The sequence below is a fragment of the Haliotis rufescens genome, unplaced genomic scaffold, assembly GCF_023055435.1.
Source record: "Haliotis rufescens isolate VD_foot unplaced genomic scaffold, xgHalRufe1.0.p SCAF_6, whole genome shotgun sequence".
Lineage (NCBI taxonomy): Eukaryota > Metazoa > Mollusca > Gastropoda > Lepetellida > Haliotidae > Haliotis > Haliotis rufescens.
The window spans coordinates 5,763,028-5,790,934 of NW_025964334.1; the positions used below are offsets into that span (position 1 = coordinate 5,763,028).

Here is a 27,907-nt window from a genome sequence, read left to right on the forward strand (position 1 = left end):
CCCCCAATTCTTATCAAGTTTGGTGGTACTGCCTGTAATACATATCTATACAAAGTGTGTAAAAACCATGTCTGACTGTTGCTAAGTATCAAGATGAACCCACAAATATTCCATTTATCTACTTAAGTTTCTTGACAACAACACTCTCGAGACTTCAACCAATGTCTCATGTAACCGATAAGCAAAAACACATGCATTATAGTAGACTTACACAAGTCTCTAAGGCAATAATTATTAGTTTATAATATCTAGATGATGTAAATAAAAAGAACAAGTTGTCCCTGTGAGAGATTGGAGTCCTTACTGTCCACACAGAGTACACTACAGTTATAACGAACTCAACCACCGTCATATAGCTGGAATATTGCAGAGTGTGGAGTTAAACAACGAACAAACAAATTGTTATAAGGATACATAAGCATATATACAGCAAATGGCCGGGACTCAAAAAAGTTTGTTATATCGGTCAATTCGTTATAAATGTGTTGGTCATCAACGTAATTTTATGTATCTAGACTTGTCTATTAGGAGGATAGAATTACTACATACCCATGGACTTTTCTTTCAGTACAGCCTTGGAGCAAGGCTACCATCATAGCTGCAAACAATGTTCTTGTTTGTTTGTTTGTTGTTGTTTAACGCCACACTCAGCAATATTCCAGCTATATGACGGCGGTCTGTATATAATCGAGGCTGGACCAGACAATCCCGTGATTGATATCATGAGCATCTATCCACGCATTTTGGATATGATGACATGCATCAACCAAGTCAGCGAGCCTGACCACCATTCACTCGCCTCTTACGACAAGCAGTCACCTTTTACGGCAAGCATGAGTTGCTGAAGTTCTATTCTACCCCGGATCTTCACGGGTCGAAAACAATATTCACCAAGGGATTCAACAGCATGATGAAACAAAGAAGTCGCATACCTGCACCAGTTCTAGTGGGGTAGTCCTGCATGTGTGAAAACACCAGGTAGAGTGGTGCCAGTGCTGTAGCTCAACATGTCAAGCAGTGGGGGGAGATTGAGCCTTATGTCACAGACACTGTTTCTGCACTGTACATTATCGGAACTAACGTAAGGGTAAGTACACACACGACCAGCTTGGCCACCTCGCGCTCCTCAATCATACTGAAGTACTGCTGATAAGCAACTGTAGTCAAATCTTTTAAGCATTTCTCAAGTTAAATAATATGCGCTGATAAGAATTAAAAGCCTTGTAACATTAGAAGGTAGTTTAAACATATCATGTATCTAGGGAAGGGCGTCTTGTATCAGGTAATGTGTGTAACAGCCACCATAACACGTGGATATTTCTTGTTAGTTTTGTTCAAGGCTGATACTGCTAATACATCCACTGTAAAAAATTCTCAAACTTTTGTCGTGAATGGCGTCCCATAAGCTGCCTGTGAATGAATGAATGATGTTTTAATGATGCAGACAGCAATGTTGAAGCTATATCACATGGCTTGTTAATAATCGAGTATGGTCCAGAGTGAGTGAGTGAGTATGGTTTTACGCTGCTTTTAGCAATATTCCAGCAATATCATGGCAGAAGACACCAGAAATGGGCTTCACACATTGTACCCATGTCGAGAATCGAACCCGGGTCTTTGCCGTGACGAGCGAACGCTTTAACCAGTAGGATACCCGACAGCCCCAATATGGGCCAGATGAACATGTGACTGATACCATGAACAACTCCACATCAGGGGGGTCACATGCATCAATCAAGCAATCTAAATTCTAATCTCAGAGTGCCATTGTAGAAAACAGCCTTAGCACAACGACTGTCATAAGTCTATGTTAAGGTATCGGAGTTACGATCACCATAGCGCTGATATCCCTTTGTACAATGGCAACCAGGGCCCACTTGCAGAAAGCAATCTCAGCACTTTGATGATACTCCCTTACTTTAACATAGGCTTACGATAGTCTTAGTGCTAAGATGGCTTTGTGTAACTGGGCCCAGATCTTATACTCTCATACAATATCTGGTTTTGTAAAGATCAAACAACATCCATTGAAAATCGCATCAGGTTAACTCTGAGTGAACTTTGACCACCCAATGAAAGTAAAGGATGCATGGGTTCTTGAGCAAATCAGATGTCAGTATTCTAAAACAATTTGGCTTCATCTCTCTACCACCTTGATTCAGAATTTGGATCTTCGCAAAAGAACATAAATATACCCTCCATAGTACACACGTTTGAGTGGCGAGTGACACTGTGATTCAGTTGTATTTGCCAGTACCAACTAAAAATAAATATAATGTCCTTATATGAAAGACACACAATATAACCAAATGCCAAAATCTACCCTGTTATACTTCCATCTCTGTTGCTTGTACTACTATTTGGAGTCCTATAGCCTGTATAGGACACATGATTTATTTTGTCTGCATCCAAATATATCTTTAGTGTCACATACTCACACAAACATTCAAGCTATACTAATGCTGAATGTCAGTACCTTAAAACACAAAAGCATGCTCCACAAGACTAGTGAAGCAATCTACACGAGTATTTCCAATTACTGTACCTAACGGTCAAACTAGTCAAGACAGCTGGTTTTCAGCCAGTTACTGATTATTCATTTGATGAGACCTGGAAGATCCGGGCTAAAATAGGTCTTCAGCAACCCATGCTTGTCATAATAGGCGACCGACGGGATCGGGTGGTCAGGCTCGCTGACATGGTTATGCATCTCATCATATCCCAATTGTGTAGATTGATGCTCATGATGTCAATCACTTATTTGTCTGGTCCAGAGTCAATTATTTACAGACCGCTGTCATACAGCTGAATATTGCAGCGCGCAGTGTTAAACAACAAACAAACAAAACATATTAGCTTGATGATGATGATGATGATGATGATGATGGCATTAAACAATAAACAAACAAACATCATGTGATGAACAGAGCTTTCTTCATTCACCTTTTATTAATAACTGACCAACCAAGTTGAGCTTCATCTGTCTGCTGCCCATTATTGTGATCGGTACGGACACACGCCCCACACAGAAGTATAACAAAACTGTCCACAGTGCTAAACATTATAATTAGCTTGAGAGGTACTGATAGCCCAGCAGGGTAGACAGGCACGGGTAGGCTGACATGATCCCTGCACTTGAAACCTGCCATTACCATTCAAACACTCTCGGGCGACGGTGAAAGAGAACCTGCATTAACAATTGAAGGAGTCGGTCTGTACAGCAAACAGAGTAACAAGGCTGAGTCACTGCCGGTTCTAGTATTGTAAGTTGTAAGGACAAGAACCACGTGTGAAATGAAAGCGTCACGACACACGAGTCCCCTGCAGCACAGATTGATGTGAACACAAAACAATCACGATCACAGTCACACCTACAGTCAACAGTAGTGACTGTATTGTCCTACACACACGTAAAACATTGCCCATTCACATGTCGACATTAGCATTATGTCGGGCAAAAATAGCACTATCAGCACGATCAGGCAATGATAACAAAACAATGTCCCCAATTAGGGAGTACTGGCGTTTTTTAGGTCTCCTATGGTATTTGAATCCAGGAGAAAATAAATCTTTAACTTGTAACATTAGGGTTATGACGAGGATCCTCTGATTTTTATGGCCCACCTGGGGAATCTGGGGTTGAAAAGGGTATTAACAACCTCAATGAAAGGGGAAGAGGCAAACTTTCTGAATTACAACAGCATGCTTACGACCTAGTTGATGGTGAAATGTCATCCCGAGGGTTCAAAGTATTCTTCTTGATAGCGCATTTAAATTCCAAAGGGCACCTGTAATCATCTTTAGGAATGCCCTGTGGCACCCTTGAATAAACCTACTACTTTTCTATCCTTGTGTAGTCATCATCTATGTCGCCATCACTTCCTTGACATGATTGAAGATTCCATATAAATATTGGGAAACACTTCTCTACATTAACATGTTTACTACTCAATTTCAAATATTACTATATGAAAAAAAAAATGTCTGAAAACTTAACCATATATTAAAAAAAAAATTGCCAGACAACAATGGCACAAGGACATTTTAATGATTTTTTTTAGTCATTACCAAACATAAAAGATATCTTCAGGGTCATGGGTCATGGTCCACAAACGATCTTAGCGCTATGACTGTCGTAAGTCTATGTTTAAGTAGGGGAGTTACAATCTTCAAAGCGCTACTGCTAAGAACGCTCAGTAGAATGGAACCAATGATATTGTGTGTGTGTGTGTGTGTGTGTGTGTGTGTGTGTGTGTGTGTGTGTGTGTGTGTGTGTGTGTGTGTGTGTGTGTGTGTGTGTGTGTGTGTGTGGCTGCTTGTACTAGTCCCGACTGATGCTGATTTATAGTGATAGCTCACTGAGATACCATGCCGCAGTTTAACATGAATACCCCACTCAGACACAGTATACTGACTCCGAGCCGGCCAGTCCTTGTTTTAGCCCCTTAATGCCGAGCGCCAGGCAGGGTAACAACAAGTACCATCTTTTAACGTCTTTTGGTATGACTCGAACTCCGGACCTTCTGCTCTCCGGGCGGACGCTCTACCACTAGACCACGGAGGGGTCATGTCCTAGAAAAGGAACTCCTCTGAAACCATGTAAAATGGTGATGGTATTACATTAAGTATTGACAGGCCAAGACTCAAATCATCAGTAAACGCCTTTCATCAGAATTCATTAACCATCCAATATTGCGCTCATCAATCACATGTGATTTTCCCTTGATTAGCACACGAGGTCAACAAGAAGAACAGAGGTCAATAAGACAAGTCGGTCACTATCAGTCAAACACCAGAGATGGGTCTGCCCTCTAACTGGATAAAACTGTTCTATAAATGAGGTGGTTAGCGGGTCAAATATATCCTAAAGGTCAAATACAACTTATTTTTCTGAATTAAACTGCACTCAGAGCAAACAGGTCGAAGAGCAGTGTCATGTTTTTTCAGCTGGAGGGTCATGTCTCGATGTATGAGAAAATATAAAAACACTCAGAAATATTGTAACATTTTAAAAGAACGAGTTCTTCCATTGAACTAAATTATCATTGAGATTAAGACAAATTAAACGGCAATAAATTTGGTTCCAATTAATAAAATTTATCAGTGACTAATTACTTTCAGTTTCCAAAAAGAAATCGATAATGACATGGGATATATGAGCCAAATGTATCAGTTTATCTTTACTATTTTGCAACTTTTGCAAACTCTAAAAGTTACCAGACCCTCTAATTTTTGTCGGTCCAAACTTTCAACAACAACAAAAACATATGAAAATCACCTGCTTATTATTTTTTCAAGAGCATGTTCAATGCAATGATGTCATCTCTGAAGTAACTTATTAGATCAACGTGTCATTCACACAAACTTCACAACTTTCCCTTTTTGTTTGTATACTTCAAGATGAAGTCGATACAACTATATTTTTCAAAGCAAAGAGAAATGTTATTTCCTTGCACCAAACAAGGGGAAATCCTGATGATAACAGGAAAGCTGACTTCATTCGAAAAATATACTTATATGAATATTGCTGTTGTTTTGTTCAACAACAAAGATTTATTTGGTACTTTATTTGCCGGTCCACAGGGACTGGCAGTCACATGATTTACCAGTCCAAATCTAATTTTACCGGTAAACAAGAACACTGGTTATCAATTGCTTCTTCAAACCGAAATCAGCTGACGAACAATCAGTAAATGTTCCCCAATGCCTCACACTGCTGATAACAAAATCTCCAATTATATATCCTAATCAAATAATATCTTTCAACTCTTTCTTTCTGCTTGCCCTTATCATAACTGGCTGCGCAAGATGGCAATCACTGGATTGTCTGGTCGAGACTTAATTATTTATAGACCACCCTCATATAGTTGGAATATTGCTAACTCAACGTAAAACAAACAAACAAACATTACAGGTTGATTCATCCTCTTCATTTGTAACATTAACAGCATGACTGACATTTACTTGACAGACTTCACACTTACGCCATTGCATTTACAGCGCAAATTCATAACTTCAAAGTCCAACATGTCAATATTACTTCCAAACTCAATTGAAAAAATAAAAATGCACACACAAAAAACAACATCCTCAACATCTGTTTTGAAAGAAATACTCTAAACATCACAAACAAAAACACTCCCATAAACCCATATACAATACTACACTACTAGATATATATATCTCCAACAGCTTCGTGCAGACCACATGACAATAGATACCCAAACTGTCAATAACCAGGTCATAATCTTGCAAACAAATCCAACATGTTTGACGTCAAATGAAACAGGAAAAGAGCGCTGTAGCATGCCCACCAAGCTAATGTGGCAATAGCTTATCCGTATGTGTGACCTAGCATCTCCCGGTACATCAGACTGTCAGCTGTGGATACAGCTGGCTTTCCTGACAACCACTAACACCTATACATAGTTGCTTGGTCATAATCCTGTATTTCCACTCCACACCACTACACCTATATATACAGCAAACCTGTTGCTTCAAGGCCTGGAGCTCAAAGCCATCTACTAGGGTAGACCGGACTTACAGGATGCAGGGTATAAATACACCAACTTTTCTCAGTGAAAAAACCCTGATGCAATAATCGTCTTAAGTTGATGTTAAAGTATGGGAGTTACCATCATCACAGTGCAACAACTGTCGTAAGTCTATGTTAAAGTAGGGGAGTTACGATCATCTTGTAGGGGAGTTACGATCATCTTAGTGCTATAACTGTCGTAAGTCTATGTCAAAGTATGGGAGTTACGATCATCTTAGTGCTATAACTGTAATAAGTCTATGTTTATGTAGGTGAGTTACGATCATCTTAGTGCTATAACTGTCGTAAGTCTATGTTAAAGTATGGGAGTTACGATCATCTTAGTGCTATAACTGTCGAAAGTCTATGTTTAAGTAGGTGAGTTACGATCATCTTAGTGCTATAACTGTCGTAAGTCTATGTCAAAGTATGGGAGTTACGATCATCTTAGTGCTACAACTGTCGTAAGTCTATGTCAAAGTAGGTGAGTTACGATCATCTTAGTGCTATAACATTCATAAGTCTATGTCAAAGTATGGTAGTTACGATCATCTTAGTGCTATAACTGTCGTAAGTCTATGTTTAAGTAGGTGAGTTACGATCATCTTAGTGCTATAACTGTAATAAGTCTATGTCAAAGTAGGTGAGTTACGATCATCTTAGTGCTATAACTGTCGTAAGTCTATGTCAAAGTATGGGAGTTACGATCATCTTAGTGCTATAACTGTCGTAAGTCTATGTTTAAGTAGGTGAGTTACAATCATCTTAGTGCTATTACTGTCGTAAGTCTATGTTAAAGTATGGGAGTTACAATCATCTTAGTGCTATAACTGTCGTAAGTCTATGTTTAAGTAGGTGAGTTACGATCATCTTAGCGCAAGTGTCGTAAGTCTATGTAACTGATTTGAAGAAAATATCACATCATAATAAGGAAAAGCATACATGCCAAGTTCAGCTTCCTTCAGAGAAACGGGTGTTTACAAAGCCATGGAGGCAAAATCAAGTGAAAAGGTACAGCATATTGCAAAACCATCCAACCTGGATAAAATGTGTTGAGGCCCACTATTGACTATTCATATACTATATTACACTTTGAACGAAAATGGCTGCGTAATGGTCACAAATTGATTTTTAACAATATGGCTGCTGTCATCATTGATGGGAATCATATGAAGTTTCAGCATCATTTGTCCATTAGTTTTCAAGGTGATGAACGTTTACAATACAAAGCAACACATTTGGAAACAATTTATCAAACACAAGTGAGGGCCAGGTGAGCTTAATAATCATAACTGAAATTCAAGTGTTCAATACCTCGAGAAGATTGTTCTATTACAGTACAAACTGTAATACTGCAGCTGTATGATGCCAGCCTGTCATTACATGGGGTCTGGACCAGGCACAGTGGTTGATATCATGAGCAATGATCTCCATCATCCACCTTCTACGAGACATTTTACCAGTCACTCATGTAAGGATAAGAACTTGCACTGGCCTGCTAGCCTAAGTCAGCTTTTCTGATGTTAAAGATATCTGAAAAAGGTTATAAAATTTCCTGCTATTCAGGGGTGTGGTTCCATGTTATCACGATGCAAGCCAGTAACTGTTTCAGGTTAAGTTGGATCCCTGCACATGTATGTACTCACTAACATTATTCAAGTCTTTAGGACAAGCTTGAAGAACATGGGACCTACCCTGCTCTAGAAACGCTCATGGGGTGTTGGCCAATATCAAAATGAATTACTTAGAGGGTTGACCAACTAGAAGATGGAGTCTACAAAAATGACACAATCTTGAAAATGTATTAATAAATATGTATGTACATACTGATGATGTATTAAATTCTTTACCATGCTTGTACCATTTGTACCAATACAAGATGTGTATATCTGACAAATATGTTACTAACACCAGTCAACCACTGCAGCCTGTTGCAAAGATTTAATTCACCCTCTTGGCAGTCTGGGGCAGTATATATCATAATGTGCCCAGAACCTAGGTGTGTACTTGATTAGAAATAGTAAAAAACTCTGGTGCACTACAATATGTGGCCTTAGATGTGATACACAATACATACGTACCTGTATCACAATACATGATACAAAATATATTTTACTTACTTAATAAATGAATAACCCGATCTAAATAGGGGTAAATGCCAATAACCTGTCAGCTTGAAAAGTGACTCGTGTCCAAAAAATCAGCTGTTTTAGATTCAAGGAAGAAACAGTATGTGGCCCTTATCACTCATCTTTATGGCCATTGTGTTCTAATTCTGGCCTATAGAGATACATTCTGTATCTTGACCAGTGTATTGAGGCTTTTCATATCAATGCACCCCTAGGAGCAACTGCAAAGTTATGTTACATACTTCCATGTGTGCTCTTTGTTTTGTCACCAACAGTCTAAGTTAATTCAGCAGCTTAAATTTGGGTTGGTAGGTAATCGGACCAACTTGTTTCGGGCCTAGATAAATAAAACCATGTTACGCCCAAGCCCTTTGATAAGAATAATAAGTATAACACTCATACAGCCACTGACGGTTGTTCAAAACACCTGTAATGTAGGGGCAACAGAACAGTAGTCTACTGTAAAAGGGTTTGATAAGAACAGGTTTCTATGACTTTCAGGTAAGATTTGTCACAGCTACAATCACTTCCTGAAACACATGTCTGAACATAATGAACTAAACCTCACAAGCAACAAAAATGACACATTTGCAAACTTCCCTGTATGTCTGTAGCAATACATGTACTTGCTATAATTCAACACAACAAGGGATCAGAGGTCCATCAGTGCAGATAACGAAATTCATCACAGCTTTGCCCATAGCGTGTTAGAAAATGGATGAGAGCACTGTTAAAAATGACACTTGTTCCTACAGTCTGAAATATTATTCCCAGGAATCATCACTGGAACTATGATCATATTAAAGGACTAATGAATGAAAAGAGTGAGTTCTTCAGCTGCACCACATCACAGAAGGAATTGCTGTCATCTTAGGGTACATAAATCAATACAATGTTTTTTCCTGTATCATTGCTGAGGTTGGTTAACTCTCCTTTTTTTCCAGGTGGAGCATGACAGGATGGGCACATCCTAGAGATGACGACATGTCAACACTTTTATTTCAACAGTCTAGAAACTCCTGATATAACTACCTATATTTCCCTTCTATTAGAAAGTACAAATATGTAGTAAATGTACTCAAAAGGTAAAAATACCTCATTAGTCGTATCAGTAAAGGGATAAAATCCATACCAGCACTTGTCATCTTTTGGAGCATTCCAAAATGCATCTTGACAATGAATACTGAATATTGTTACATCCCTATTATAGTGTTGCACATCCTGGTGAAAGTGACAATGATAAAATCTAATATATTCACTTTAATAGACCCCTCTGGAATGGTATAATAATATTGTCTTCGCATCTCTTAGATACCTGGCCTCCATATCTTCATGGTTACAGTACTGTTTCTGAGGGACTAATTTACATGGTTTCTAAATGGGGATCATTCACTCACAGTATCACTACATGTATCATCTAGCCAAGACCCACCCTCTATTCATCCAATATCACACAGAGTAAGTCAGACCTGTTGTTTTTGTTAGACACAGCTCATAAAAAGGTTATCTGAGGTCAGGCATCCATATGAGGAAATATGGTTGTTTCAACCAGTCATTGACCTTCATCATACACCAAAAGAAACAAGAGACTACACACATTACAAGTTATTTTTATAAATGATAAATGCGATTTTTTAACAGAGCCTGGGTTCTTCTGTGTACCCTTCTTCGACAGTGCATCAGCTGATAACTGATGTCACTGGTATCAATACCGTCTAACATGTGACTATCGTTCGTCGTTCAATTAACTCGTAACCATGCAGAAAGGCTGAATAAATCACCATAGCAGTAGTCTGAAACTTTAACTATTTCCTTTTTCTTTTCGATGAGTCTTCATCGATGACTGTAACAACATCCGTCTCTAATAAAACAACCCCAATCATGATACTGTCACGTTAAATAGGCTATGTGTACTGACATAAACAGACGTCAGACGTACTTGGCAGCGTGAAGACAAGATGATTACATTAACTTCAAAAATAGATAATGACTCTCCCCAAATGCAAGAAATAACAAAAGTAAAATTTTCTAATCTTACCCGGGCCTTCAGGAGTTTGTTCTTAATCCTCCAAATTTCAGCGGTTTGCAGAGTAATCCTTCATACAACGGAATTCACACCATCGATAAATTTGTCACTCCAACACAAATGAATACTGAACCCAATCACGTTACCGGAAGTGAGGTCCGCCGCTGGAAAGAAAATGTAGTGCAATTAAATAATGAGGCAAACACGAAAAACGTGCTTTAACGCAGTCAGTAAGATTGTAGCTAAATGCACATGTCCAAAGTACTACTGAGTTTTCTTTACTAACGAGCATATCCACATGAAACCAAGCCGCGGTCTGTTTTTGTGTATTAATACTCACCGTTGAATAAGTCTGTCAAGGTGCACTATATTGAAATATTAGGCGGTAAATGGTGACCCAAAATAAACATAAGGGTTTAAGAAGAGTGAATTATGTGGAGCATCTCGGAAAGCGTGACCTGAATTGCTTATTGTGTCTTGGGTAACAAAAGTTCTAACTATCCAGTTACCTGTCTTTTCTATAAACTGTTTTCTAAGCAACTACCTTTCCTGGTAACATCTGCAGGTGCTCGAAGTCAGTGAGCAAAGTAGGGGTTACAACCGACTCCTTATTTCGAGGCGTATTTTAGCCCTGCGTGTCAAGGTGTTCATTAATCAAGTGTTCATGAATTGTGTATTTGGCTATATTTCGGCAGTAACATTTCAAGTACAGCACTCCATGACGTCTGGATATGTGTTTCAAACTAAAGCGATCATTATTAATCAACACGTCATAAATCCTTTAATTTATTTATTATAAACCAACTTTCGGCCCAACAATTCTTATATGCTGGGGGCATGTCATTAACAATTTGTTATTTTAAGCGTATAGTGTCAAGGGCAGCTGTGTATTGGTCAATCAAGTAGGTATCAAGGCATATCCCAACTCAGTTCTTCAATAAACAAAACTGACGATCAAGCTGTCGCCTTAATGATCGTTAATTAGTTGATTAATTAATCAGTTAATGGCCTGCATTGTAAACAAGTGCCCCTGGTCCCCTAGGTCAGTCAAGTAGAACAGCTAGGGTATTTCGTCACACAATAAAGAGCAGGACCTAAAAACATGTAGATTTATCACGTGCAGGTTTCATTTGATACGCTCCTACTAGAGTGAGTGGGTGATTTAACGCCAGTTTTTTTTTCTAGAAACGTAACAGTTTCTGGTTTTGTTAAATGCAATAAAACAGAAGTTTATCCGTGAAATTGTATGTTTTCTTATTTACTCAACAACTTCTAGAATGCCAATCTGTTTTTCAGTTATTCTACGGTGTTTCAGAAACCCACGAGCACGGGTATGGTGCTGAGATATCTGGAAACATGATTAGGACAAACCGGGATTCGAACCCATGACCGTTATTCTTGCCCCTGCAAATAAGAGAGAATGACTGAGTGAGTGAATTTAAGCCGCATCTGCAATATCTAATCTTTTCGCGGCTAGAAAAGAGAATGACAGATTCATGAATCCAAATCCGTTAACTGTTGAAATCATTAATGAGTTTCTTTTATTTCAAGGATATTTGAGTTGTAGTACTGACAGTTACAAAGTACTTTGCCTGTCCCTGTATTTAATTAACGGAAAAAAATCCTTTCTACTCGGCCTGGGACGAGTCCAAATTTAGTACCCGGGTACCCAACCCCCCATTACCCGACCCTACCCGGGTACCCACTGTAGGTCTCAAGAGTTGGGAACACAATGTCTAATTGGGAATAGTTTAACTGTAGCCCTGGCAAAAATTGTTTAGATACATGTATGAAACCAGAGACCATATAATAGGTATATGGTCTCATGAAACGATAAAATCATGCGTACACTGAAGTTGACTGAAGCTTTATCTTTCCTCAAACATATAGACAAGTCAAAAGGAATGTGTGCACCATCATAAAGAAATGGGAACATTATCGATTAGTGTAACCACTGAGCTCTAATGAGTTTTTGTCATTAAACAATATGTCTCGTGGCTAACCACGGGTCCGGGTGGTACTGTGGGCACCCGGGTCCTACTCAGGACCCACCCGACCCGAGTACCCGAGTTACCCGTCCCAGCCCTGCTTTCCACTTTATCAGTAATTATCCTATTGTCAAGGATGCATGTATTATTGGACCCGTGAAGATCCGGGGTAGAATAGGTCCCATGCTTGCCAAAAAAAACGACCATGCTTGGCTTAAGAAGCGACCAACGGGATCGGGTGGTCAGGCTCGCTGACTTGGTTGATGCATGTCATCGTATCCCAATGGCGTGGATCCATCCATGTCAGTCACTGGATTTTCGTTCCAGACACGATTATTTACAGACCGCCGTCATATAGCTGGACTATTGCTGAGTGCGGCGTTAAACAACCAACAAACAAAGCATGTATAATTGACTATTAACGTTGTGTAGGGATCACCTCATATGAATAGGAGGGACCGGCATAGCTTACTGTCAGTTTACACCTTTATATTGTTGCTTTCATTTTAGCGCAACGAACGTAAAGAATGGAGGCTGACCTTACCCATAACGGCCCAAATATGTGCATGGATTAATTACATCGTGTCAGTGACCCACTTTAGTTGAAGTCAACAGGACTCCTCCTCCCCCTCCAGCCCCCCACCCACCCCCCCCCCCCCCCCCCCCCCCACCCCCAACACACACACCCCTCCCCACCCACCCACACTCACTCCCGATAGGTGCCCGATTCGCACGTAAAATCTCTTATTCTCTTGACACAGGTCCATGTTCGTCATGATACGGACGAAGCTCCAATGAGGGCCCAAATACCATCATCACTTTGTCCTGTGTAGGATGAAATCTAGTTGTGGAACACACACACACACACACACACACACACACACACACACACACACACACACACCACCCCAGCCTCCCCATCGCCCATTACTGGGAAGTGTCACGCCAACAGGAGTATATATGAAAACGACTATTTGTTTTTAATTTTAGATGAGTTGATGTTTTCAGTATTCAATGAAACATGGGCTAGTTACTGTTAATTTACTCTGCAAAAAAAGACATGCAAACGTTATACTCTTCAAGGAAAGAAAAAGAAACGCAAAGCCAGATTCGTGTGAGGTAGGTAAATACATTTATACGAGGAACCGTACAAGGTATTGAGCCAAAATGTTGTGGAGAGAACACTTGGTGATTGTAGTCATCTCAGTTATCGGTACATAGGAAAAGTCAAAGGTGAAGGTCAGCTACCATCAATAATTTGGAACTGATAGCGGCCTGACATCTCCTGCCCATGGAAGAGACGAGTATGCGAATCACATCCTGGGGAATGGTAGCCCACTCGGCCTGCAACGCAAAAGCCAACTGCTGCAACGTCTGGGGTTGTGGTTGACGTAGGCGTAGCCATCTATCCAATTCATCCCACAGATGCTATATCGGGTTCAAATCCGGGGATCTGGAGGGCCAGGGGAGAACATCAACGTTGTTGTTGTGTAGACGGACGCTTGTGATCCGTGCTGTATGTGGTCGAGCGTTGTCTTCCCCACACCGTGGCCGTTGGCTGCAACTGGGAGGACGTGTGGTAGGAGAATTTCGTTGATGTATCGTTGAGCCGTAGGACTGCCCTGGATATTGACCAAACCTGTCCTGCCTTGATGAGAGATATCCGCCCACATCATAACGCTACCCCCACCAAACCTGTCCACTTCCTGTACGCAGTTTCAGGCGTAACGTTCTCCCCGACGTCTGTAGACATATGCTCTTCCATCCCCTCGACGGAGGAGAAATCTTGATTCGTCGCTGAACCAGACATCTCTTCATCGCAATTGAGGCGATACCCTGTGTTGACGACATAAATGCAGTCGTTGTTGACGATGTTGTCGACTCAATATGACGTGTCGAACAAGGACGTCTTGCTCGTAGACCTGCTGCTCTTAAACGGTTTCGTACGGTCTGGTCGGATATCCTGCGCAGTCCGGGTATTTGGGATGCGATCGAGGTTGCTGTGGTCGCCCTGTCACGTAGGTGGTGCAGTCGGATGTAGCGATCTTTGGCGGGGATGGTTACTCTTGGTCGTCCCGACCTTGGCCGATCACGTGTTGGCCCATGCTGTTGAAACCGATCCCATAGCCTTGTGATGAAAACCCATGCTACAGCTGATCGGGATTCCCCTGCCGGCAAGCGTTGCTTCTTTGCACTTCTGTTAATCTTGGCATGGTGTTGAACTGTCACTGTTCGATTGACACAGATGCCAGGCAGTCAAAAACCCTGCACGTTAATGCCGTTCATAGTGCTGCTGCACGTGGAGTGCGTGCAGCTCTATGGTCATTTTGTTAATGCACTGCGTGCGTTTTTCCGAATCGTACGTGTTTCCCGACTAATGTCCTTGTTGTGATCATTTTGATCCTGGACATTTGTCACTGACACAATAACGCATTAAACCTCTTCATTTTGCACCTCTTGGACCGCTAATTTTGCTTATATGGCCCAAAATATCCGTATTGCATTTCTTTTTTTTAAGAGTATATTTTAGATATATAATTTATATATATGAAGGGCTTCATGTGTCAGCTGTTGTAGAAATGGTAGGACAATCGGACCAAGAATGTCATCCATGTGACGTTGAGCTATCAATTTTCCGTTAACGATGACCAGTGGTGTTTTCTCCTGCCCTCAAATTCCTCCCTACACCATAATACCCCCTCCACCATACAGCACGACCTCCAGAACATGCCGTTGTTCGTTCTCCCTTCTTCATTCAGCGCTGGAACAGACAGAACCGGCTTCCATCAGTGAAGACGACCCACTTCCAGTCACGTCGCTGCCAACGACGTACAGTCCGGGCCCATCTCAATCTCTAACGACGATGTTGCGATGCCATTAACTGTCCTCTGTAAGGTCTGTAAGCCCGAATTCCTTGAGCCCCGAGTCGCCTGGCCACTGCCTGTCTACAAGCCATATGCCCAAAAGCAGTCGTTGCTGATGACGTCACTGTCAGGAATCGATACCGGAGATGCATAGTACGCAAGTACCGGTCCTCATTGTGCGTAGTTACCCTGAGTCTGCCTGTCCTTGGCCTTTCTGATGCCTGTCCGGTCTGCATGTAACATTACATCAGGTTAATAACAGCAACACGGGAGCAACCGAAAGTTCTAGCAATGTGGGCATGGGTGGCTCCCACCCGTATCATATCCAGGGCTCGCTCGCGTTGTTCGGGTGTCAGCCGTGGCATTTCTGCGATGGTTTTGTATCATCGTGATGTCAGACATGCCTTCCGTATCATTTATAAATGCAATTTTACTAGAGCTGGCGGGGTACACCCATCCCTGTTGTTCAAACAGTTTTCAGACCCGTGAAGATAGAGTAGAATAGGTCTTCAGCAACCCATGATTGCCATAAAAGGCAACTATGCTTGTCGTAAGAGGCAACTAACGGGATCGGATAGTCAGGTTCACTGACTTGGTTGATGGATGTAATCGTTTTTGTGTGGATCAATGCTCATGATATCAGTCACTGGATTGTGCAGAGTTGAATTGCTGAAGACCAATTCTAACCCGGATCTTCACGAATCGAAAATAGAATTAAGCTGTAATGCACTTGACATGTTTTCGATGACGTCTGTTGTACTACAGATAACATTGGGAAATAAAAAGGAGGTACTAAAGCATCACTGTTTGAACATTTTAAGTTATAAGAAAAGATTTTTGTTCTGATGTGGCCTCGCGTTACCAAATAATGCATAGTCGCCATTCACGTCAATTCAAATCGCATGACTGCTCAAAAGGACATTTTATTAATCAAGTGAAACTTTTAGAATGATTAGATATGTACGTTTGAAGCATCTATTTCCTTCTGTCTATTATTAACCCTCAGTAAAACGGAGCTAATTACTCCAGATCGTGGAATTTAGAATAGCCATGTCCCCTGTAAGCTCTCCTGGTCGCACGAGGCGACTTAATATATCGGATGGACTGACACAGTTATTTAGAGGCCGTCGTAAAGTGTTGTCAAACAATTGGTAATACGTCCGAAATATTGGGGGAGGTTCATCGCGTTTGTAACGATCGCCAGTCAACTTACAAATGGCCCAATGTCTAAATAAAAAAATAATCTTATCTTATGAGATAATACATTGTAGGACCCCCACTGTCTATTGTTTTTTGTAAGATAAAATGATGTCTCAAAACGACTTTTATGGTCAAAGGGAGATAATCGCGTGAGGTTTACTAACTTTGTCCAGCTCCTCACCCGTTAGCCGACCCCTCTATGCTATAGCGATTTGTCATGGCCCACGGACGTATATACACGTCTTTGCATGGCCCCAGTTAACTTTAATCTTGACACAACGGGTTACCTATCACTCGCTGGATGCATGCTGAAATAAAAGTCGCCAAGGTTTGGTGTACCTGAACATTGAATCTTATTGTTATGATCCGAACCTTTTTGGGGGGTCATAATTTACAGTTGACTATACTTTCCCCATTATGTTTGACTAATTGTATCCCACCATGCACCGCTTGCCACAACTGCACCCCCAGTCCCCTTATCGAGGCCACCACAAAATCTCCCTGCACGCACCACCCCGAAAAGTCTGACCGCATGGGGCAAGGATTTTATGACGCTTCGTGCGGTTTGGTCACACCCCCTAACTCTACTATTCGACATTCATATATTTAAAAAAAATAAAATAATAATAATAAAATAACGTGTATAAGTTCTTCCCGATCCGAATCATGTTGTATATGAAATATGCTTAATGATAAACTAATGTAGTGTTAGTACTGTCTTAAGAATTGATGCATTGAAGCTTTATACAACGTGCACCCTTTATGATCGACACTTCTGTAAATGCAAACCAATATTGAAGTCAATTCTTTAAAAAATGGTTAAAGTGAACTGGAGGCTATGCGTGTCACTGGATAGTCTTCTCAAAATAGCCTTCGAAGATAGGGACATAATGTCATGTAGGTTTATCGAAACTAAGGCAAAATCATTTGCTTGGAAAACAATCAAATGCCGTGGAATTACTTGCACGTTTATTAATGATAAAATCACTTTAAATGACAAATTCATCCAGGATGAGTCTTGTTAAAAAATACCCTTAAATATTGAACTAATCCAGTTTGAGTATCTCTTCTTTGGGCCTAAGCAATACTTTGATATACTTTCAACCGCTCTGTTAAGGTAGTGCTTAGGCTTAGACAGGCTTCATACCAACCTTGGAGTGAGTGAGTGAGTGTGTTGGGTTTAACGCCGCTTTTTACAGTATACCAGTTATATCACGGCGTGTCAGCTTAATGTGGGAGGAAAGTCCGATTTGATGCAGGCCTCAGACGTTTACTACTTCGGTGAAACCCACGAGCACGAGCACGGGCATGGTGCTGACAAACCTAAAAACATAACCGGGGCGAACCGGGATTCGAACCCACAATCATAGGTTTCTGGCGTGCCCAAGAGACGCAACTCTGCACAGCGAATCGCAGCGCCTTAGACGACTCGGCCACCCATGCCCCCACCAACCTTGGACAAAATAGGGTTGGAGGTGGGTTCTTAGTTTAAGTGGGGTTTTAAGGTTAGATGGGTTAATTATACAAATGTATACTTTAACTAATAGCATTATTTTCATTTTATAGTTTTGCATGTTTAGGAAGTTTTTCAGACTGTACAAATAGGGTGCTCAAAAAATTATTCACTTTGCAGAATAGTTTTTTTGTATCACAGATATATTCGGGTGGGAACATGCAGTTTGGGGACAGAAAAATAAATGAAAATAACATGGAAAACGTCAGTGAATAAATTATCATTTATTGTCGAAACAGAGACCACAACTCCCACTCTTTTCTAAGCTTTACGGTAGTTATTGCAAATGCATTTCCCAAGGCGTACGTTACAGAATAACAGCCCATGGTCAACTGAAACAAAAAGGCCAAATTGATTTTAGTCCCACTTGAAAACAGAAGGTAAAGAAATTGTCCTAAATTTCTTTACATTTGTGCTCCCTTGACATTGTTGATATAACTGCTACATTTAATTGACCTGAGTGTTTGTTTTGTTTATTCATCTTTTAATAAAGCGTGGTTGTTTACCCGGAGTTACTTTATGCCTCAATGGAATAGAGACAGTTTCAATTTGTTAGGATGTATTCAGAGAAATTACACAGAGAATTATGGATCTACGTAGAATGAGTTGATTTTATATGTTCAAGGGTCTTTTAACATTCTTACCCTAGGGACAGACGTAGTTATAATATCAACATTATTGATGCCTTATTCAGTGACAGGTATGTCAGTATTTAAAAGTAGGAAAATGTAATCTGTAACATTTAAAAAAGAATTGATACTGATATGTATGTTAACAGAAATTAGAAATGTAAAACTGTAGTTGCATGTTTATGCTCAGATTTACACCTAGAGAATGAAACTTTGTTGCCTATTGAGATATATTTAATACGGAACAATTCCTTTACAGAAAGAATATACACATTTTACTTTACTAAGATAAATATATCCCATGTTCGAAATAGTGTGACCAACAGAGTCTTCCTAATGATATTTAACTTATTGAATTAGTTGTACTGACAATACTTTTATCGTCTTACCCATCATTCCATAACTTCCGGTCCTTCACTTCCGATTTCCGTATTTGTCAACATTTCAGTTCAAGAAAGCAGAGAATGTGAAATTACCAGCCTCTTATTTTAGATAGTGTGAAGTAGTAGCACATTTACAATGGATCTCGGTAGTCCAATGAAAAGTGAGGAGAAAGAAATGAGCTCGCCTCTGAAGAGGAGCCATGAAGACAACCCACCAGACACAGATATATCGCCGGTCAAGTCGTCGGGCGAAACTCCGGAAAAGGAAGGGAAGCATTCAGATGGTAGATTGTCTTCGGAGTCGCCGCCAGATAAAAAGAAGAAGGTTGAAAATGAAGAAGAGAACACACATAACAAACAGAAAAAAGAAAAACAAGAGGAAGAAAGACTGAAAATGCAGTTAGTTTCTTCTATGAATCTTTAGCATTGAAAATATTGACTACCAGTACCACAGACACTTTGGAGTCATGGTCATGTCTTGACAGTAGGACCCCGTCGCGGATCTCGGTTATCCGTTCCAAAGACTATATAATATATTCTGTATTTTATACCCGTTAGGAAATGTAGACCTAGCATCAAGTTGTTAATGTGCAAAGGTGTAAATTTCAAAGCTGGGTTTGCATAAAACATGTACAAATAAATAAACAAAATTGCTGAAACCTGATATCAACTGTTATACCATTTCATCCTGCTCTCTTGACATTTTTGTGTGAAGAATAAATACAACTGAAAATTGAAAGCAGTATGCGACAAGTGCATTTATTTGCACATCTTGGCTCCCATGTTTTAAAATGTATAAGAAAAGGGTACAACCCCCTTAAACACCCTGCACAGCTCTTACTTATTGTTGTGATTGATGGATTTATTTGAAAAGATGTCCCATGGTCGATCGTGTTTGGGTCGGCTGAGTTTGGAATTGTACAATGTCAGTTAACTATCTAATTAACTGCATTCCTGCGCATTATAATGAGAATTAATGAATAAAAAAAATATGTATCAGTTCCCATTTATAATCCCTTTAGCCTCATGAATCAAGTTTGAAATGAAACTATTTTGAAAATAAGAATGATATAAACTGGTACTTGCTATAAACAAAAAAATACACTGCTGCAGGCTCTCGTAAACAAATATTGAAAACTCTCAACATCACTGGGCATATTCAGTGGCATTGCTTATGGAAATGACAGACCACTGTGAGGAGCTTATGCATGCTCGATGACCTTGGCAAGCCTGTTATTAAGCTGAGGTCACACATCATTGTTTTGCCAGTGTATCTTGTACCAAAATTTTACAAATTATGTCATAGGGTATTAAAATTATAGTGCATGTTTATGGTGCTTTTTCCATGCTGAAAATAATGCTTGAAGCTCATTATTATCCCGAATTTCAATCTCAGGGGTGTATGCAACCCAAGCTGCCAAGCATTAATGTGAAGTGTTAATAGATTTGTGGTGCTAATTCTAAATGTAGGCCAATTATTGTTTGGCCAGAATGTTTTCTTTGCCAATTGATCTGACACTATCTTGCTGTGAACATGATTACTGTCAAAGAGATTTGCTGGAACACTGTGAATTTATACAAATGTTGGATCGAATAGAAAAGGAAAAGTATGAGCAGTGAAACCTTTCTCTAATTACAAATGAAAACGCGAAATGTCCATTGTATGGTGGCAACTTTTTTAACAACAAAAAAAGCCTTTGCACATACTTTCTACAATACCAAAAGTTTGAAACATTAATCTGCTTCCATTTTTTTATCCACAAAGCATAAATAAGAAACACTTGCACATGTTAAGCAAAAATGTTAATGTTAGGTGTTAGGGTGAAAGATATGGGTGTTCGTATAACCTGTCAATACTTTTGAGTGTGATTAACCTTCACGTTCAGCAGCTGTTAAATATGATGAACAACTGTTTCAGAGTGCTGGTGTCCAACTTCTCCGAAGACCAGCTCAACAGATATGAGATGTTCAGGAGAGCTGCTTTCCCTAGAGCAGCAATAAAAAGGGTAAAACACCTTCAATGTCCTGCTTTTTCTGTGTACATGTTTGCAATCTCATTAAAATCACATCTAAGTTCTCGCTGCTGCTAAACAAAGATCTGAGGACATCCTATTACAGGTCACGTCAGAACGACCTTTTGTGAACTTTGACCGACCACTGAATTGACTAACAAGAAGTCGACATTCTCGTTCTCGAGCTTTACTGCACTCATTTCCACCTTGCGACTTCCATTTCAGACTACGCTTGAAAAATATGTTGACACAGTTCTCGATTAAAATTTTGAAAACTGAACAAATGAACATTCTGGAATGTCTAATCTATGGTTGAGTATGTATGGAAGTGCTTCCCATGTACTGTGCAACGCCTCCTTCATTTATGTGTTAATCCCACGGAAGTTAGAGATAGACAATAATTTTGATGGAGTCAGTCGTAACTGTTGTTTGGAATACCCTATGTTAACATTTTCGAGGTTGCATAAGAAAACACATTGCGACTGTCACTTTCATGATCTGGTAAGCGACGCTTTGATTGGTCAGATGAAAGGTCATTCTCACTGCCTGTAATAGGATGTCCTCAGATCTCTGTTTGGCGATAGCGAGAACTAATATCTGATTTTAATGAGATTGACATGTTCGTGTATTGTGTACATGTTGGGTGACTTAGGTGACTTAGCAGATTGGGTGGTCAGGTGACTTATTAATAGTGTCACTTTACACCTACAGGGTGGACCATTGCTCATATAACCAGTCACTGGATTGTCTGGTCCAGACTCGATTATTTACAGAAAGACATCATCTACCTGGAATATTGCTGAGTGCGGCTTTTAACATGTTTTAAATTAGTTAGGCTTTGACTGCGGTGATGGTGGAGGTTTGTAATCATGCATGGTGGAAGAAAATACAAAACAGTTCTCCTAGGCATTGTTTTATATGCTGAGATTAAGATTAACTTAAATTTGTTTCAAGGCGTCAATAGTGGTAATCTTACTGTTTGCTGTAAATAACAGTGAGTTGTGCAATCTACCGATCACTTCACACAAGATTTCGCCGAAATATATGTTGACATTGTTAAATGAAATTTTGAATAAAACTCGTACATTATATTACAAACATAAGCACAATGAACACGTTTTTATAACCAGATAGTAAAATAATGGGATTATATTGTGTACTTGTGTATTTGTTGACTGGTGTTTCTGGTGTTACGGGATCACGGTGAGCTGTTGATAATGGTTTTTGAGATGTGGAAAAACATTGTCAGTGTAAAACTTGAATTTATTACAAATGTAAGTAAATTTTGAGAGCCATCAGTAACTGCATGCTTCAACCGTATTAGCGCTATATTGAAGGGCTCAATAGCAAGGGAACACTGCACTATGTATTTGTGATGGAACTTTGCACACCATAAACCTTATGCCACGGTGGTAGTGCGCTTCCTCAAAATAACAAATTCACAACTCACACTGAGTTGTGAATTTGTATTTTTGAGGAAGCGCACTACCACCGTTGAAACCAACGATTGATTACTTTATTTTCAGAACTTAACTAAAAATGGTTCGATCTTTCTTTACAAAAGTCAGCAAAAATTTCCATGTCTTGAAAGTGGACGAACAATTCTCAATCTGCTCATGATTGTCTGGTCCATAATCGATTATTTTACAGACCGCTCTCAAATAGCTGGAATATTGCTGTGTGCGGCGTTAAACAACAAACCAACCAACCAATTCTCAATCTTTTTTGTCAATGTTTCTGTTTTATTAATTGTTTTATTATTAGGAACCAAATCTGCTTTAGTTTGATTTGCAGTGAATACATAAGAAATGCTTGTTTATGGGAATATCATTATTTTATTATTATCATGTTTTAAATATGATGCAAAACAGTTGTGTACTTGAGGAACATGTATGGTTAGCATCTCCCATCCCTGAAGTTATCTCCCCTTGCATGTAAAGTGTTTTGAATCCACACAGTTTCCAATTTCAAGATGTGCTTTAATCAATGGTTTGAATCAAGCAGTGGTAATTCTTTTATGTTACTGAGCTTTTATGTACAGTTGAAAATTAAGATTAGGTGTGTAACTAAGTCAGAGTTAGTGTACCAGTGTTAGTCATTCTTGGCCATTTCTCAGCATACTTAGAGCTGGTAGTTTTTGACTTTCTTGTGATGGTACTGTAATTGATCTGATAATACAAACAGTCTTAATATACTCACTGCTATGATTTGCATTTGTTTCTATTCAAATGTCAACACAAGATTTGAAAAAAAAATGGAATTCTTGTTTGACGTTATCTCTTGGTTCATGTTTAACCAAGACAACACAGTTGGCATTGAGCTGGTGTTATTCTTTTTGCTCTCACACATTCCTGTTTTACTGGTTGAATGTAGTATATTATAACAGCGTTGTGATCAGCGATACTTGAAGACATCTCACTGTTGGCTGCAGCTACCATAATCCCCCATTCCTTCATTATCTATACCAAGTTGGTTTCTGTGGCAGTACTGGGAGCTAGGGAGGAGACACGTTAGCAAAGTGTGCAAATGTGTTCAAAATACAGGTTTTATTGACAATACATATTTTTTTTTCTTTCTTTTATTGTTTTTAGAAAGACGCACCTGTTACATAAATGGGCTTCTGCCCAGGGTAGCAGAAAGCCCATGACATAAAGCACAACTTATCAGTACATCTTACTTTGTTTGTTTTTTTACAGAAAATAACATACTTCTCACTCACACATTCACTCTTGTTTATATATCATATTGCAGTTTAGGAAAGTACATGGTCTCAAACATTAAAATCTTAAGTACAAAACTAAAATTAAATTGAAAGCTGCTCCTCATTTTCGAAAAGTTGATGTTACAGCATCCAAGCACCATAGAATTTCTGTTGATTACCTGTCTTGAAAGCAATATCTTTTTCAATGTTGTAACGTGAAAAAGCTTCCTTTTTATAAACATGAAAATAAGGTTTTGTATTTTGGAATTTGCATCTATAAATATAGTATTTTGCAATTAGTAAAAGTAAATCAAACACTTTATCTGTTTTTATGTTCTCTTTAACTACAAAAAGTATCAATTCTGCACAAAATGTCATATTATAAACATGAAAGCACTGGTCGATCCACAATGACACTTCATCCCAAAATTGTTTTATTACATCACATTCCCAAAACAAGTGAGTAATTGTTTCCTTTTCATTGTGACAGAAGGAGCACAAATCATTCTGAGCATAATTGAGTAAATACAGAAAAGTATTAGTGGTGAGAATTCTGTGGGTAATTTTGTATTGAAACCATAGCAGTTTGACATCCTGTGTTGTACTGAAAATTTTATTATAAATATTGTTCCAATTTAAGTTTTCAAATTGTAATTCCCACTTTTCCTGCCCTTTAGTTTTTACTTCTGTAGAAACCAATGAAAAATAAATATGTTTTGAACCGGACTTGGAACTACAAATAGTTTTTACCACACAGCGCTGATCCTCCACAGAATGACAATACATATTGTTGGAAACCCTGTCTTCTTCTTCAGATTATCTTTAGATTATCTTCTTTATTTCATTGACCTTTGAGGGGCGGTCGGGTAGCCTAGTGGTTAAAGCATTCGCTCGTCACGCTAAAGACCCGGGTTCAATTCCCAACATGGGTACAATGTGTGAAGCCCATTTCTGGTGTCCCCCGCCATGATATTGTTGGAATATTGCTCAATGCGGCGTAAAACCAAACTCACTCACTCATTGACCTTTGAATTGAAATTAAATCAAATTAAAACTTGTTGATGTTGCCACCTTCCAAGGAAAATCATTTTGATTTAAACAGTACCTGTTCATGTTTTAAAAAAATTGAATGATATTAGCTGTTTATGTACAAAGTGTGAAGTTGCTGCTATAGATGACGTACATGGTGTAGATCTGTTAGGACGACTTGATTACGTTGATTAGTAGACAGTAGGGCTTTATCATATATCTGAAAACTTAAAGTAACTGGTACCTTTATTCTCAACAAATATGTGAAAACTCCCCAGCAAGGCTACAATCATGACAATACTTTGGTAAGTCTAGATTTCTTCAGTTTCAGGAAAGGGACTGGGATAGCCTAGTGGTTAAAGGGCCAAAGCCTTGGGTTCAAATCCCTGCATGGGTACAATGTGTGAAGCCCATTTCTGATACGGTGATATTGCTGGAATATTGCTAAAAGCGGCGTTTTACCATTCACTCGGGAAATGGAGACATTACCTGAGCCCCTTTCTTTTATATATCAAACGACCATTTACACAAAAATATCAACATAACAACTGTACAGGTTTCATGTAGATTCTGTTTTCCTGTTTCAGCTGATGCAGTCTATCACAGGATCCTCCGTCTCCCAGAACGTGGTCATCGCCATGTCGGGTATTGCCAAGGTCTTTGTTGGAGAAGTTGTGGAGTCAGGTACTGTAGGCTGGGGAAAGCGGTTAATTCAACATCCAGCGTACTTCATTGTTAGTTGCCAAAACTTGAAATTAACTACAGTCTTTGTGTCTGTGGACAAGTGACCTTAAATACAGAGTGCAGAGTTGTGTCCCTTGGGCACGCCAGAAACCTACTTGAATCCTGGTTCTCCCCAATGATGTTTCTAGTTTTGTCAGCACCACACCCATGCTCATGGTTTTCATCCATATTAAGCTGACACGTTGATATGATGGGAATACTGCTCAAACAGCATTAAACCCAACTCACTCACTCACTATATCAGGGAACAATCCTTTCGAATAATGATAACATGTCAAAACTAAGAAATTTCAACTTGCCTAGAGGATACCTTTTTATTGGATATACTTGAGATAGTAAGGAGATAATGCTTTACCTTGGTGGCCATTTCCTGTCTAGGTTCTGATGTTATGAGTGCAGGGACACCAGAAATGGGCTTCACACATTGTACTCATGTGGGGAATCAAACCCGGGTCTTTGGCGTGACAAGCGAACGCTTTAACCACTAGGCTACCCGACCGCCCCAGATATACTTGACTAGGGAGACAATGCTTCACTGCTTTGTGGCCATTTCCAGTCTAGGTTCTGATGTTGTATTATGTGCAGTGTTTGACGTTTGACACTGTCTCTGGGTCATTAGGGTCAGTGTTATCTGTTAGATTGATATACATCATGTGAGTTGGCAGAAGGGCAGGGACAAGTCCACATTTACAACCCCACCCCACCCCACCATAGAAAATAATAATATTTATGGATTTAATCAGCTTACCTAGGACTGCCATTTGGCCTGGACTGAGTTTATTTATGGTCAGTTCCTAATATTCACCCTGCTGTTGTGTCTGTTCCAGCACTGGACGTAACGGAGCAGTGGAATGATACCGGACCACTGCAACCCAGACACCTTCGAGAAGCAGTTCGCAGACTTAAAAACACTGGACTTATTCCTTCATCTAAGACAAAGAAAGTCTTCTTTCAGCCATGACACATGCAGGACCTTATTGGTTAATCTATCAGGAGGAACTTCAGCCACTATTAAGCACATCTAGGATGGGATGTTATTTCCCCCACAACTAATGTTGATTGTGTCTCATATGTGAAGTGTTCTGCTGAAACATCATCTTGTGTTTACATGGTAAACTGGACATAGTAGAGGGTGGGCCATTAGTTTTGAGAAAATAAATGTAAGTATTGATAGAAATTTGTGTATTTACAAAACAAGTACACTTAATATTAATTTCAAAATTAGACCGCAAATGATTTTATTTTCTCTTGGTGGGTCACCATGGTGAGTACACAGTAATGGAGCTCTGTGTGTGTGCATGCGTGAGATTGATTGATTGAGTTATTGAGTGATTGGTTGATTGAGTTATTGATTGATCCAGCTGAGTGATGGTGGAGGCATAGGTCGACACGGAGGAGAATAATCTGTTGTGGTACTTCAGGATACCTCAGGTGCGTGTGTATGGAGTGCATGTGTAGATCCAGCTGAGTGATGGTGGAGGCGTACGGTCTACATGGAGGAGAGCAAGCTATTGTGTTACATCAGGTTACTTCAGGTGCATGTGTATGGCGTGCGTAGATACAGTTCAGTGATGGTGGAGGCGTACGGTCTACATGGAGGAGAATAAGCTATTGTGTTACATCAGGTTACTTCAGGTGCGTGTGTATGGCATGCGTAGATACAGTTCAGTGATGGTGGAGGCGTACGGTCTACATGGAGGAGAATAAGTTGTTGTGTTACTTCAGGATACTTCAGGTGCGTGTGTATGGCGTGCATGCGTCGATCCAGTTCAGTGATGGGGAGGTGTACGGTCTACATGGAGGAGAATAAGCTGTTGTGTTACTTCAGCTACTGGACATTCTGGAAACAAACATTGTTAGGTTGGTGAAAGTCTTCTGGAAATGTATTGTTGTTTTGTCCAGAATAAACTGACTTGTGACAACATTGTGCTTCTTGATATATACTTTCTCTAGATGATGGTTGTGCAGTCTTTGAGGTTCTTATGCAACTACTGTGTAGTGCTTGTATGTAGCATGCAAAAAGAACTTACAAGTTGCCATTGCAGCAACGTCATCCCTGAGTACGTACAGTTGCTTGCGGTGTAGCCGCTGTTGTTAACAAATCAAATTATGCTCTGCTTCTAGTGAGATCGACAACAGCTAGTGTACAGACAC

At 39.7% G+C, this 27,907-nt stretch overlaps 2 protein-coding genes across 2 annotated transcripts in view; one reads left to right on the top strand and one right to left on the bottom strand.

Annotated features, from left to right (window-relative positions):
* The window catches only part of LOC124148810 (serine/threonine-protein kinase 38-like), a 96,449-nt gene extending 85,274 nt beyond the window's left edge, over positions 1-11,175 (bottom strand). Inside the window, exons 1-2 of the mRNA XM_046520118.2 lie at positions 11,031-11,175; positions 10,703-10,854 (exon numbers count right to left, since the gene is read on the bottom strand). The gene's annotated coding sequence lies outside the window, so the exon portion shown is untranslated. The remainder of the gene's footprint in view (positions 1-10,702; positions 10,855-11,030) is intronic.
* An 8,108-nt stretch (positions 11,176-19,283) lies between these two features.
* LOC124148807 (transcription initiation factor TFIID subunit 11-like) lies at positions 19,284-27,677 on the top strand. Its single transcript, XM_046520114.2, has 4 exons — positions 19,284-19,666; positions 21,186-21,273; positions 25,597-25,693; positions 26,581-27,677. Exons 1-4 carry the CDS (start codon positions 19,404-19,406, stop codon positions 26,712-26,714), a joined length of 582 nt encoding a protein of 193 aa, XP_046376070.1. The 5' UTR covers positions 19,284-19,403; the 3' UTR covers positions 26,715-27,677.
* Positions 27,678-27,907: the final 230 nt, after the last annotated feature.